The sequence below is a fragment of the Parasteatoda tepidariorum genome, chromosome 8 (assembly GCF_043381705.1).
Source record: "Parasteatoda tepidariorum isolate YZ-2023 chromosome 8, CAS_Ptep_4.0, whole genome shotgun sequence".
Taxonomy (NCBI): domain Eukaryota; kingdom Metazoa; phylum Arthropoda; class Arachnida; order Araneae; family Theridiidae; genus Parasteatoda; species Parasteatoda tepidariorum.
In genome coordinates, this window is record NC_092211.1 from 80,834,220 (window position 1) to 80,847,577 (window position 13,358).

The following is a 13,358-nucleotide window of genomic DNA, read 5'->3' on the forward strand; positions in this document are numbered from 1 at the left end:
GATAATATATTATGTCTTTGTGCTAGAACATTGTGTTCATTGGCGAGCGAGCCCAGCGAGCCATGGTTCACGGCGTGAACCACATAGGATTGCGTAGAAATTCTCGGGGGTTGGCGAGCGTTAGCGAACAGGGGGCGGAGCCTCCTAGTAGAATTAAAAACAAGATCATTGTGTTTTGAAAAAATGTGAAATTTTTCCGAAAATATAATTGCTGTTCAAGTGAATTTATTGGTTTAATATTCTTAATATGTCTTATATTTAGTTGAGGAACATATTTTTATTTAATTTAATATTTTGAAAATTAAACAGAATTTTAAAACATTTTTCGATTTTGTTATTTGCATCTAGAGTTTCACTTAAAATTTCATTTTAAATTTAATTAATGGCAATTGAATTCTAGGCAAATTTTTATTATAAACGACCAAGTAACAATTGGTATTGACTATTGGGAAAAAACTTTTTCTTTGAACACTGATAATAATGTCCATAATGATTTAACTCCCAAATCATACCACACTTTGAACGTCATTAAAAAAACCCGGCTGAACTTCATAAAGAAACCAACTGAACCTCATAAAAAAAGCGACTGAACCTCATAAAACATTTCTAAGAGAGAAATAAAAAGTTACAGCTGATTATGAACGCTGAAATGCGAAAGATTTAATTTATAGATAAGGTATTATTTTTACTGAATAGAATAAAAATAAAACATATAATTTCAGAGACAAAAAGAGAATTGAACGATAAAGAATGGCTTTTAAGAATAGAAACTCCGTATATCTACATTGAGAGAAGAGGTCGCAAGTGAATTGTACTGACCAAGATGGTGGCGTTAGCCTTGGGCATTAAGTGTAATGAATAAATATAACAGAAATTTGTAAGAAATTACCAGCTATTGAAGAGTTAAAAACACTTATTCAATTGCTTCACATTTTGAGTGACAAATAGTCTAAATAATTAGAAAAACAAATTTCTCTTATTTACGTCGCACGAGAGCTGCACAATGTGCTATTGGTAATGGTCTTGTAAACATCCCTGAGGATGATCCGAAGAATTGCCTTCACAATACGACGCCACTTTTTCTATTTAGACATAGATTTGAAGGGGAAGAAAATTTTCTTCAGATCCCTCCATGTCCCCATGGTACTTCTTGGCGATTGACCACAGGACCTTCGATTCCACAGACTTCACGAGCACATATATCTCATGTACTCAGTGGGTCTCAGCGGATTCGAGGATCGAACCCCAAACCCTCCGGATAGCAATCCGATTCTCTGAACAATGAGCTACCACGGCCCTGAAACGAATTGATGAAGTTGGTTTTGACTGGGCTTTGTAAGTAGGACTGAACTCTCAAATTTAGAATTCGTATTTTTTATGCCTTAAATAGAAACCCCCCCAAATTTGATATTTGTAATTATCAGGGTAATTAGTCTGATTGACGTTAATGCTAATTAACACTAATGCCAAAACAAAAGTCTCAAATTTGGGTCAATTGTTCTCTTATTAGCTATAAAGAAACTAAAAAAAGTTTCATTTCGATCATTTGTAATTCTAAGGGTGACTAGCCGAATTGACAGTAGGCCATAAATAACATGTCGCTATCTCTAATTTCTCATTGCATTGAAATGAATAACTAAATAGTTTCCTTTCGATATTGTATAATTTACATCAATGCAAAGTCACACTTCCAACAAATATAGAAGTCATAAATTTGAACGAAATGTTTTTATCAAATGATGAGGATAATTAGAAAAAGTTTCATTTAAATATTTGGTAATTATCGTTGTAATTTACCTAAATAATTATGATAAATAATGCATGTTCGTAATAGTGTTCGTACCTATTACGCATGTTCGTACCTATTACGAACACACTTGACAGAAAATATTTTCTGCGACCACGGAAGTTTCCCAAAAACGGTAGGGGGGGATTCCTCCTTGTGTACATATCTATATATTGTTGTTGTTCATTTTACGTCGCACTAGAGCTGCATAATGGGCTATTGGCGACGGTCTGGGAAACATCCCTGAGGATGATCCGAAGACATGCCATCACAATTTTGAATCCTTGAAGAGGGTATGGCACCCCCGCTTCGGTAACCCGACGACCTGCACGCGAAGTCGAACACATTACGGTAGAACAGCTTAACGAGGACCCATACCGCACACCCTTGGTCCCTACACAGACTGATCCAAGTGGTCACCCACCAGTGCACTGACCACAGCCAGTGATGCTTAACTTCGGTGATCTGCTGGGAACCATATATCTATATAACTGGGTCAGAGTTATCTAACCCCACAAAATAGCATAAAAAAATTCGAACTTGCAATTTTAACTTCTTGATTCGAATTATTTTGGAATTAAAAAAGAAATTGTTGACCTGTAAACTATTTATCTCTCATTTAACGAGATTATTATTATTTTTTTTAAAATTCTGTTTCACTGTTCGCAGTGACATTTGAAAGCAAGAATTTTCCCCATCGATCAGAAATAAGATCGTGTATTCCTTCTGGGCAGGGGGAAGGGAGGTGAGTAGGGGATGATTTGGTAGCAGTTCTCTCCAAGAAGATGTCAAAGTTTCCTTGAAATAGACATTTTTTTAGAATTCAGAAACAATATTATTTATTTTTTTATTTGTAAATGTAACTACGCAAATATTGAGTGAAAAATTGCTATGTTAGAAAGGGCCGTGTCCACCAGGATCCCTGAATATTTCAATGTCATTTTTTCTTTTTGATGAAAAACCTCATTTAAAATGGATCTCAAAAATTTTCTGGGATTCTACTATGGGATCAAAGGCATGGATTACACCAGTGTTTCCCAAACTTCTTTGAGTACCCTTTCTAAATTTTTCGTAACGCTATGCACCACTAATAAAAAAATTTATGTATTTTTTTTAAACCATGTTTATTTTTCTTTCTTGGTACAAAGTTGTGTTAATAAGTTTCCTTGATTCAGTGAGAAGGATGATATTGCTTTTGTTGTGATAACAGGATAAAAATTATATTTTATAAAAATAATCAAAATAAGTAGAATTTATTACAAATCTTTACTATAAAAAAATTGCACAAAAGTTAAAAATCACAACTGGCTGTTGACACCACTAATTATTAACTTTGCAAAAAATAGCCAATAGAAAAATACGTAATCGTAAATTTTAGTGGCTAGCTTTGTTTTCAAGTAAAATTTTTTAAAATTTTCGTTTGTTGCAAGATATTTCGCATAAGAACGCGTACCCCCGCTAAACTGTCCCGTCTCCTGGGGGTACGCGTACCACAGTTTGGGAAACACTGGAGTACAAGATGATTTATACCATGTTTGTTTATATTTACTGACATTGTGGGAAGTATTTTAAACTCAGCCTTACTTCATGTGTTGAAAAATAAGCATGTTTAAGAATCAACAGGAAGAATATAAATTACAGTTACAATAAAGTTGCAAAAAGAGAATGCTTGTATTACGACGAGCCACACAAAGATATAATTAGTGTAAGCTACTTCAAAAAAAATTTCTAATTCAAGGTGCGTAGCTAAATCTTTCAACGAAAAATAAGCACCTTTTAAGCACTAAAATTTTTTTTAAGCACTATATACATTAACAAAATGCAAAATAATTTTCAAATACTTCACATGATCATGATAAAATAACTAGCTTCTGCCAAAGAACTCTTTTCCTGATTATACTAGCCACCATAAAGAAATTGTCGGTTCATTTGGGTTCGATTTCAGAGTGGGAAATGAAGCTTGAAATTGAGAATATCTTGCAAAATGCAACAGAGTTGAACATGACAGTGCAAGAATCTCACCAAACCCAGGTCAGTATCAGGGCTAAAGAGAATAGAAGGGCTGGATCACTCCTTTGAAGTATCTCTCGCCGCGCACTCTAGTGACGTCACTTTGGCGCAAAGCTCGCACTTTTACTTCAANTGAGAAGGATGATATTGTTTTTGTTGTGATAACAGGATAAAAATTATATTTTATAAAAATAATCAAAATAAGTAGAATTTATTACAAACCTTTACTATAAAAAAATTGCACAAAAGTTAAAAATCACAAGTGGATGTTGACACCACTAATTATTAACTGTTAACTTTGCAAAAAAGAGCCTATAGAAGAATACGTAATCGTAAATCTTAGTGGCTAGCTTTGTTTTGAAATAAAATTTTTTGAAATTTTCGTTTGTTGCAAGATATTTCGCACAAGAACGCGTACCCCCGCTAAACTGTTCCCATCCCCTGGGGGTACGCGTACCACAGTTTGGGAAACACTGGATTACAAGATGATTTATACCTTTTTTGCTTATATTTACTGACATTGTGGGAAATATTTTAAACTCGGCCTCCCTTCATTGTTGTTCATTAAAAAATAAGCATGTTTAAGAATTAACAGGAAGAATATAAATTACAGTTACAATAAAGTTGCAATAAAAGAATGCTTGTATTATGACTAGCCACACAAAGATATAATTAGTGAAAGCTACTTCAAAAAAATTTTCTAATTCAGGGTACGTAGCTAAATCTTTCAACAAAAAATAAGCACCTTTTAAGCATTATACACATTAACAAAATGCAAAATAATTTTTAAAGACTTTACATGATCGTGATAAAATAACTAGCTTCTGACAAATAACTCTTTTCTTGATTATATTAGCCACCATAAAGAAATTATTGGTACATTTATTACCTTAGTTGGTTCATTTTGGTTCGATTTCAGAGTGTGGGAAATGAAGCATGAAATTAAGAATATCTTGCAAAATGCAGCAGAGTTGCACATGACAGTGCAAGAATCTCACCAAACCCAGCTCAGTATACGGACCCGCAAGTATTTCATCAAACATGTAAAATGATTAGTGCATTCATAGGCTATGGACCGACGGTATGCAGAAATGCTTAGTGTTTGAATGAACGTTGAATAGAACAATGTGAAAAACACGCTTTTGCATAATACATGGTGAAAATTGGCTTGGTAAAGAAAAAAAATCTTATTTTCGAAAAGGGAAAATTAAGTACTTTTTTAAAAAACACCCAATAAAAAAAGCACCTTTAACGGCTTTTAAAAAACGAAAATAAGCACCTTTAAGCCCTTTTTAAAAACGCTAATCCCCATGTAATTGCGTTTAATCCACTGTCTGCGATACTATTATATAGAAGTGTATAGTAAGATAAGAAAGTAAAAACAACAAATCTAGAATAGGGTTTTTAATTTTAATAAAAAAAAATGTATACAGTAAATGTACAAAAAAAATGAGCTTCAAAATTGGCATCAGACACAAGGCTTAGAAACTCACCATGCATTAGTTGAAACAAAATTAAAACACTATAATTAACAATGAGTTACAAAAAACGGTAAAATTGTACACGAATGCGGAAAAATGAGTCCATTCATGGACTAGTAAGATGGGCACAAAAAAAGCTGGTAGTAATCTCACCAATTCAGCCTCAGGCCTTGCTCAAATACATATATACAAATCAAAGCGAATAATATAGAAAAAAACAAGTTTTTTGACTCCACATTGCACAAATGGGTATGTTCAGTAAATAAATGCGAAACATTATTGAAGCGAACAACAACAAGAGCGATTGACAATGAACACATATATTAGATTTGGTCGTTATGGGTTCAAAACCTGAGAAGGAATAATATGTACATGTTGGGTCTGCTGAATGTAAAAGAAGATCAGATATTAAATAATCCAATATTTTTTAATTTTAATGTACACTTTTTACAGTTTTTCTTATAGCATCTGATAGCATATTTACATAATGTGAGATTTTTGAAGAATATTTTGATCACCTTTTAACATTCAGCAAGATATTTTAGACTTAGACAAAGGATTCCTCTTCACTTCTAGAGCTTAAGCTTCGACTGCGGGTGTGTTGCTGTGTTGGAAATTGCCTAGGAGATCTGCTATTATTGAGTTCATCACATTTCTCCAGGCATGAGTTAGAAAAGTTTAGAGACTTTTCTTCCTGAGTTCTTGTATTAAAAAACTCCCTCAGTTGCGCGACACTCCAGTTTATTTCTTTTCTAAGTTCTTCAGGAAGTATTTCTCTCCTAGACCTTATGTGGAAATTTCTCATGTTGTGTAGCTGAGAATCTGTTACATGAACTGGAGGATGGTGCCTTAGTCTAATATGCGCTCCCTCTTGACTGCTTATTCTTGGTGAAGTCTGGATGCCCTTGACTGAAATGGAAGATTTACGGTGGCCATCGGTACAGTCCACATTAGCCGGTACAGCCCGATGAGTGTCATCATCCTCAGGAATCTGTTGCGAATACATTCGAACCGAGTTTTCATAAAGTTCTCTAGCTTTTGCACTGAGAGAGGTTTGCTCTGCCCTCATTTCATCAGTTACATTCTTAACAATGACAACTGCTGGATGCTGCATTTGTTTCAACAATGTTTGTCGGTTTATGGCTTCGAGGTAACTGGGGGGTTCACTGGGTTTTGAAGGGGAGTTGTTTATGGAACAGTTTGAATGTTGAGATTTATGTGAATTGTTTGATTTTTGCGATGACTGAGAACAACGCGAGTTGTGTGATTGGTGAGATTGCTGACTTCCATCTGATGTAGAACTACAAACACTATTGACTCTTTGCGGACTATAATACATGGCATACAGATCACTATGAGATTTTGAGCTCAGTTCTTGCACCCTGCTATTGCTCCTAGATACCTGTGGTGTACTATCTTCGCTTGAAACCAAAGATATGGTGCTAGAATCGTGAGCCTGGTCAATCTCATCAATTTTTGACGTCGATTGACTTCTTTTCCAGTCTGTTCTCCGTGAGTGTGTCGCAAACCACACAGCATGTCTGTCAGGTTCTCTACTGACAGATCTAGACTGCCGTGAGCATTCTTTTGAATAATCAGTCTTTTTAGTGCTACATGGGGCAGACATAGTTCCTTTTGACTGAGGTGGTGAGGGTGCTCTTCTTTTACGTTGAGTTAGCATCCTCTTAGAAGCAGAGGAGCTCACATATTTTTGAAGTAAACTCTCCTCGGAAGCACTTCGACGCAATGTACCTTCCATATAGTTATCAACAGGTTCAACTGAAGATACTATAGGCCTCTGTAATCCAGAGCGACCTCTAACGTCCCGTCTTCTCACAGGGTTATGATAATTGCGTACAAAGCTATCGTAAGATCTGTCCATTAAATCTTGCTGCATGCTATAACTGTATGATTGAGATAATTGCAATGGTAAATGAGGACTCCTTTCGTAATGATAATCTGGATGCACACATGACGAACAGGCTGCAAGAGATTTGGTACGATGGGCTTCCATTCCTAGCCGCCTCTTGCGCATCACATCATGGCAAGTGCCGTCTATGCTAACACCAGCATTCTTGCCATAGGAAGCAGTGTTACAGTCTATTCCAGCAGTATCCAAGTGGGGGACACTCTTTGTTAGGGCTGTAGAATTACCCCTTCGACTATCAGCACTGGAGGACTCACTTTCCACCTCTTCTTCTGGTGTATAAAGTTGTGTATCACTTAGTGTAAGACCAGAATCTCGACTGAGGTTTGTTAGGGACATCTTGCTCTTGCAAGGCAATTTTGGACTAGGTTCAATTTCATCAAGGAAATCGCGATCTAAGCTATCAATAGAAGAGTCATCTCGTCTATATTGATCTGAAAAAGAAAATTTGATGTTTAATATTAAATAGTTTAAAGAAACAATAAAAAATTTTTAGTAGTATATTAATGTAATCAGTAGAAAATAAATTATTTACTACAAAAAAAGAGCTAATTAATAATAATAATAAAAAGGAAAGTTTACACAATCCATTCATGTTTAAATGTTTTCAAAAGGAAAAAGATGCCTTAAAACTTTTTTTGTATTTTGATTAGGACAAATGTAGCATAAAATTAAAAAAAAAAATTAGTTCATTTTTTTTTTAAATTCAATTTTTAAAAAAAAATTAATAATCAAATCTATCTTTAAATAGTTCATTTTTCCTGCGATTTAATAAATAAATAAAAAATATCAAGTCACGAAAAAAAAATGATTCATTTTTTAGGTTGCTCTCTAATACACTAAACAACAATTTGCGAGGTAAGATTTGTTTATTAGAATAGAACATTTAAATCAAAAGGAAAAAACCAGTTAATAAAAAAAGCAACATCATCATGTAAGTAAAAAAGAAATTATTCAATTGGTTTTAAAATTTTTAGGATTCACCTGTTTAAATTGTTTACTAGCAAAAAAAAAAAAAAAAAAAAAAAAAAATTGAATAAGAAAACAGGTTAAGGGACAATTTTTTTAAAAAACAAAACCATATGTTTCAAGCAGAATAAAACAACTTATTCTTAAATTAAGAGACAACTTATTATTAATAAAATTTATATATATTAAGGCAGAATTCAAACTTACTTGCAAGATCATGTAAGCTGTGAAGGCTATCAGACTCTTCTGCTCCAGAATCCTGCCTAGAATTATCTCTTTCGGGAGATGCCCCCAGCAGCTGCAATACTTGGTCACCAAATAATTCTGCACAATGGTCAATCAAAAATGACACTGCTTTAGGTACCCGTTCAGCAATATCCTGAAAAAGAATTTTTTTTTTATATATATAAACATCACATGCTAATCTATTTTGATGAGAGAAACTATCAAGAATACTTTAAAAAATTAAAGAGCATGCTTTTCTCTTATTTCAAAAAAAAAAAAATGGATTGGGTAAAACTATCTTAGTAGTAAAAAATTATAGCAATATTTTAAATTATGTAAATAAAAAAAATTTACAACATATTCAGGGTTCAGGCATCAAAATGATAAGACACATTTTAAAATCGATCAGGAGAAAATAGCTTAAAACATGCTAGTAATAAGATGTTTCTGTGTATGAAACTAAAAGAAACAAGCAGAAATGTATTAAAGTACCTATCTGGTAACAATATTAAGGTACAGTTTGATGTATAATATTACTTCTGAAAAAATTAGCTTTATCACTACATTGCCCCAGGCCCTTTATCTATAACAAAATTAAACTACAAGAAAAATTAGATACAATTACAAAATTAGATACAATTGAAAAAAAGATTAGTGATTAGCACAAGAGTCTGACACGACTACTCTGCTCCAAATTTGTATGCACATTTAGGACTTATATTGTATTATTATTTCAAGTTGCATATTTGTTGTTAAATAGTTTAAGTCAAACAAATAATGATCCTGTGACCTTATGTTTTTAGGATATTTTGACTTTTTATAAAATGAATTATATCTCATGTATATTTGTTTTTTTATGTAACTTTGAATTATGAAATAAATGCACAATGCTAGCAAGAGAGAAAAAGAAATTCTTACCTCTTGTTGAAGAACAGGAGATTGAAATTTTCCTGGATTTAAAAGAGTAGGACCAATGCATACAGCAAGGTTCATGGAAGACATTTTATTTTCGGAAGAGTGCTGAGCTATGTGCCACAACATACACAAGAGATATTGCAAAAGCCGGATATTTGGAGGTGGTAACTGAGCTAAAAGACTGAAAGTAAAAAATAAACATAAGATTAGGTAAGAGAAGAGAAGATAGGTAAGATAATAAAAAAATAATGAAATTCTATTTTGTCAAGGCAGTTTAAGTATGATAAGGCAAAATCTAAGAATACATATTGAAAATTTACATAAATAAAATTAATTAGGCAAATCAAAATAAATTTTAGCTCCTACATTAGCAAAACATTTTTTCTATAAAAATGACTAAAACTGTAATTTTAACTTTTACTATACTTTTAATCTTTCTGCAGAAAAGAAACAGGTTAGGAAGACGTGTCAGAATAACAAAATTTTTTTTATAACTTTGTCAAACTAAATCTAAGAATGCTTATTTTACCATCTCAGGAAAGAAACACATAAAAAGTGTTTCAAAACATAAAAAGATTTAAGCTCATTTATGTTAAACATTATTTTAAAATTAGCAAAAACCTTTTAATTTTTACACACATTGAAACCATAAAAAACCTTCAAAAAAAGTTACCTAAGGATTCTCTTTTTGCATTCCCATTCAGTTTCAAAAGAGGTTGCTTGAAGCCAATGTTTGTAAAGGTCTGATTGAAGGAGGCAGTCGGGAAGACTTCGCAAGAATTCCTGTACAACAGAAATAAAGCATTTAATAACACATCAAAAGTAGAAAAAAATCAAAACTAATTTAAGTTAAAATTAGATTGTTAGTTTAACATAAATAAAACTTAACTCAACTTCAAATATAAATAGATTTTATGAACTCTATCAGAGTAAAATTAAATATATACTAATAACTAAAACAGGAAAATTTTAAGCTGAAAGGTTTCATAAGGAGAATCATAAAAGTTTCAGGTGAGAATAGCATGAGAATAGATGAGTTTTGCAATAAATTAAGTTTCAAAAATAAATATTAAAATGAGAGGCATAATTAAAGGAATACAAATACATATGAAATTTCACATAACATGGGGAAATTATTTTTTCAAATCATTTTATATACATTTGCTGCAAAGCAGAAGATTAAAAAACACTGGCTTTATATAAGTTTTAAATACACATCGTTTGTAAATTAGAAAACAACAACAACTAAATAAAAACGAAAGAGATCAAAATATATGCTTTGTTGTTTTCAGTTTAGGACATCAGAATTCATTATCATCAAATTTCAAAATAGTTATAGAGTTCTTCAACAGGTGGTGTTAAAGATTTTTTTTTTTTAAAAAAAAGAGTTTTTTTTAAAAATATATTTGTAACATTTACATGGTACAGTTTAAAGTCAAAATAGAGAGGCTCTAATCAAATATTTCTCTTAAATTAATTTGATACAGAGTGTAAAAATTCTTGTTTTTGTCTATGGCGCTATCTGGTGACAAAACTAAGCAAGAATGAGTGCTTTATTACCTTAGCACAACACAGCAAATTATACATTTTTATCTCTTCCCTCTTTTTTTTCTTACATTTGGTACATAAATCTTTTTTTGTTCAGTGATAAATAAATTTGAGAGCTTAGTCAAAAAAAAAAAAAAAAAGGTTAAGTGATACATAGAAATCAATAAATATTCAGGCATAGTAAACATGATAATAACCACTGTAAGAATGGAGCAGTTATTTATTAATTTTTCTATTTAAAAAAAAAATTCAAACAGAAAAAGTTTGCTATAAAAATACTTTCTAGTGTTCCTATACATTTAAAGCTGATTTTTTAAAAAAATTTTCCAAAATTTAAATTAACATCTTTTCCACTAAGCTTGTTAATTTCAAACATAACTTTAAAAAAAAAAAGAGCCACTGAAATATAAAGAGCCAAAATGCAGATCACAATCAATTGCACGATCATTTTTAGATTGATTACTTACTTTAAAAACAGAGGATAATACAATGATGGGAACATTCCTCAAGTCATATTCAGGATCTGATTCCAGTTTCTCTTTAAGCTCGCGGCAAGCTCGGGCGTTGGCAGATTTACGAAAGATACCCACAGTAAAGGGTCCTTGCTGGAAAAGCTGAACTAACATAGACTAAAAATAAAATTTAAAAAATTATTATACATAGATAGGGATTAACACAAGCAATAAACATTAACAAATAAATAAAAATATCTGAGAGCTATTTAATTATTGGATTAACAATTTCATTAAAATTATGAGAAAAAGTAATTTTTTATAATTATATAATCGAATTTTAAAATTGATTAGTTTGAAATCGGCTTTTCCAGAAAAAACTTTGTACAAGTTAATTAACAGTTAAAATTATTAATTCTTTAACAATAAGTATTTATAGCTTATCTAGTATATTTGACAACCAAAAGGATAAGGAGAGACTATTAGCCTTACATTCTAAGTCTATGGAGTAGACAAGACTCAAACATTTAATGTGTTTAAGTGTTTTTAAACTTAAAATTTACTTCCTCTTAATTATTTTCTCTTATTTTTTCGGTATTCAGTAATGTAAAATAAAATATTTTAATGCGCAGATTTGATTTTTACAATTAATTCTTCATTAATCTTCGCCTTTCTAAAACAAATAGTAAATAAAATAAAAAACGTTTTGGAAAAATAAATTCATATATTATAAGATTTTATAAAACTTCATGGATTAAAAACATATTTAGGTAGTATTAAAGGGCAAGATAAAAATTCACAAATTTCAGATCTAATCTTTCAATTTTTTGATATATTAAATCTTTGTTTTACAATTGAATTGTTCAAATTTGTATCAAATTTAACAATTTACAATTTAACAATTGTATCAAATTTAACAATTGTATTGTTTTGTGGCTCAGAGGATAGACCGCTCACCTCCCAATGAGGCGAACCGGGTTTGAATCCCAGGGATGGGTAGTTGACCGTGGCTAACCGTGGGAGGTTTTCGTGGTTTTCCTCTTCATGTAAAGCAAATGCGGGTTAGTTCTATGAATAAAAGTCCTCTACAAAGGCAAATTACTCCCAATATTTGATCCAGGAGGTTTCCTTGTCTTTTGAATTGGGTTCAAAATTATAAGGCTACGGAGTTGAACATTAGTAGTAGTAAACCCAAAAATTGGGTCAGCTGTTCAACGACGGCTATAAAAAAATGTGTTCTCTTTGCATAATCATCAATCTGGAGAGTCGATTATGATTTTAATCGATTTAAAGAATAGATTAAAAAATAATTTCAAACATAAAGCCCATTTCAAAAAATGTTCATACCAGTTTGTGATTAAACTTGAAGTATTATAAAAGACGCATATAAACAAATCAAATTTAAAAATTATCAAATTTGAATAGATATCTTACCATAACAGGCTTGGGGATCATATTATCTGGGCACAATTTCCACAGAGATAGACCAAATAAACTATGGGGAGGAGGACTACTATTTCCACTATCGACAGAGTCGTGTTTGGCAGCAGGTCTCCTAAAAGGCCAGTTGATTTTTGGATGAGGCCGTCTATGCTTTTTTCTCTTCTTCTGTAGCCTCGGATCTGATACAAGAATACAAGAAACATTTATAAAAAACATGGCTTTTCTTCGTACAATGTTATATAAGACAGATCGAAAATATAACGTACCGATTCTCGTAGAACTGTTGAGGGTGTTTCTTCGAAGTATGAAATAGCATTTGGAATCTGTGCTGATGTTGTTTAAGTTCCTCAGATCTAAATCAGATCGCCTTAGCAGTTCTCTTATGAAATTCATTTTGATGCTGAAAGGGTATTCGTGACCTGGAATAGTTATAAGAAATATTATAATTATGACATAAAATATATAAGAAGTTATACACCATTTTTAATAAACTCTCGAATATACGCTTTTCTGTTTATCCGCTGTCAAGCTCGTAGATAAAATCTTGAGTGCAAGAAACGATTTGCAACAGCATTATATGCATGGGATATGCATTTATATAT

General features: G+C 31.9%; 2 protein-coding genes across 5 annotated transcripts in view; one reads left to right on the forward strand and one right to left on the reverse strand.

Moving 5' to 3' along the window:
• Window positions 1–1,262, forward strand: part of LOC122269595 (uncharacterized) — a 3,612-nt gene extending 2,350 nt beyond the window's left edge. The window contains exon 2 of the mRNA XM_071183943.1: window positions 1,125–1,262. Coding sequence (XP_071040044.1) covers window positions 1,125–1,262 — 138 coding nt within the window. The remainder of the gene's footprint in view (window positions 1–1,124) is intronic.
• Window positions 1,263–5,185: 3,923 nt separating this feature from the next.
• The window catches only part of LOC107440570 (uncharacterized), a 449,104-nt gene continuing 440,931 nt past the window's right edge, over window positions 5,186–13,358 (reverse strand). For all 4 annotated transcript variants that reach the window (XM_043043457.1, XM_043043458.2, XM_043043459.2 and 1 more), the window contains 7 exons: window positions 13,023–13,175; window positions 12,748–12,935; window positions 11,329–11,490; window positions 9,987–10,096; window positions 9,317–9,494; window positions 8,381–8,552; window positions 5,186–7,638 (listed from right to left, as the gene is read on the reverse strand). In XM_043043457.1, the coding sequence (XP_042899391.1) occupies window positions 5,825–7,638; window positions 8,381–8,552; window positions 9,317–9,494; window positions 9,987–10,096; window positions 11,329–11,490; window positions 12,748–12,935; window positions 13,023–13,175 (2,777 nt within the window). In that variant the 3' untranslated portion in view covers window positions 5,186–5,824. The remainder of the gene's footprint in view (window positions 7,639–8,380; window positions 8,553–9,316; window positions 9,495–9,986; window positions 10,097–11,328; window positions 11,491–12,747; window positions 12,936–13,022; window positions 13,176–13,358) is intronic.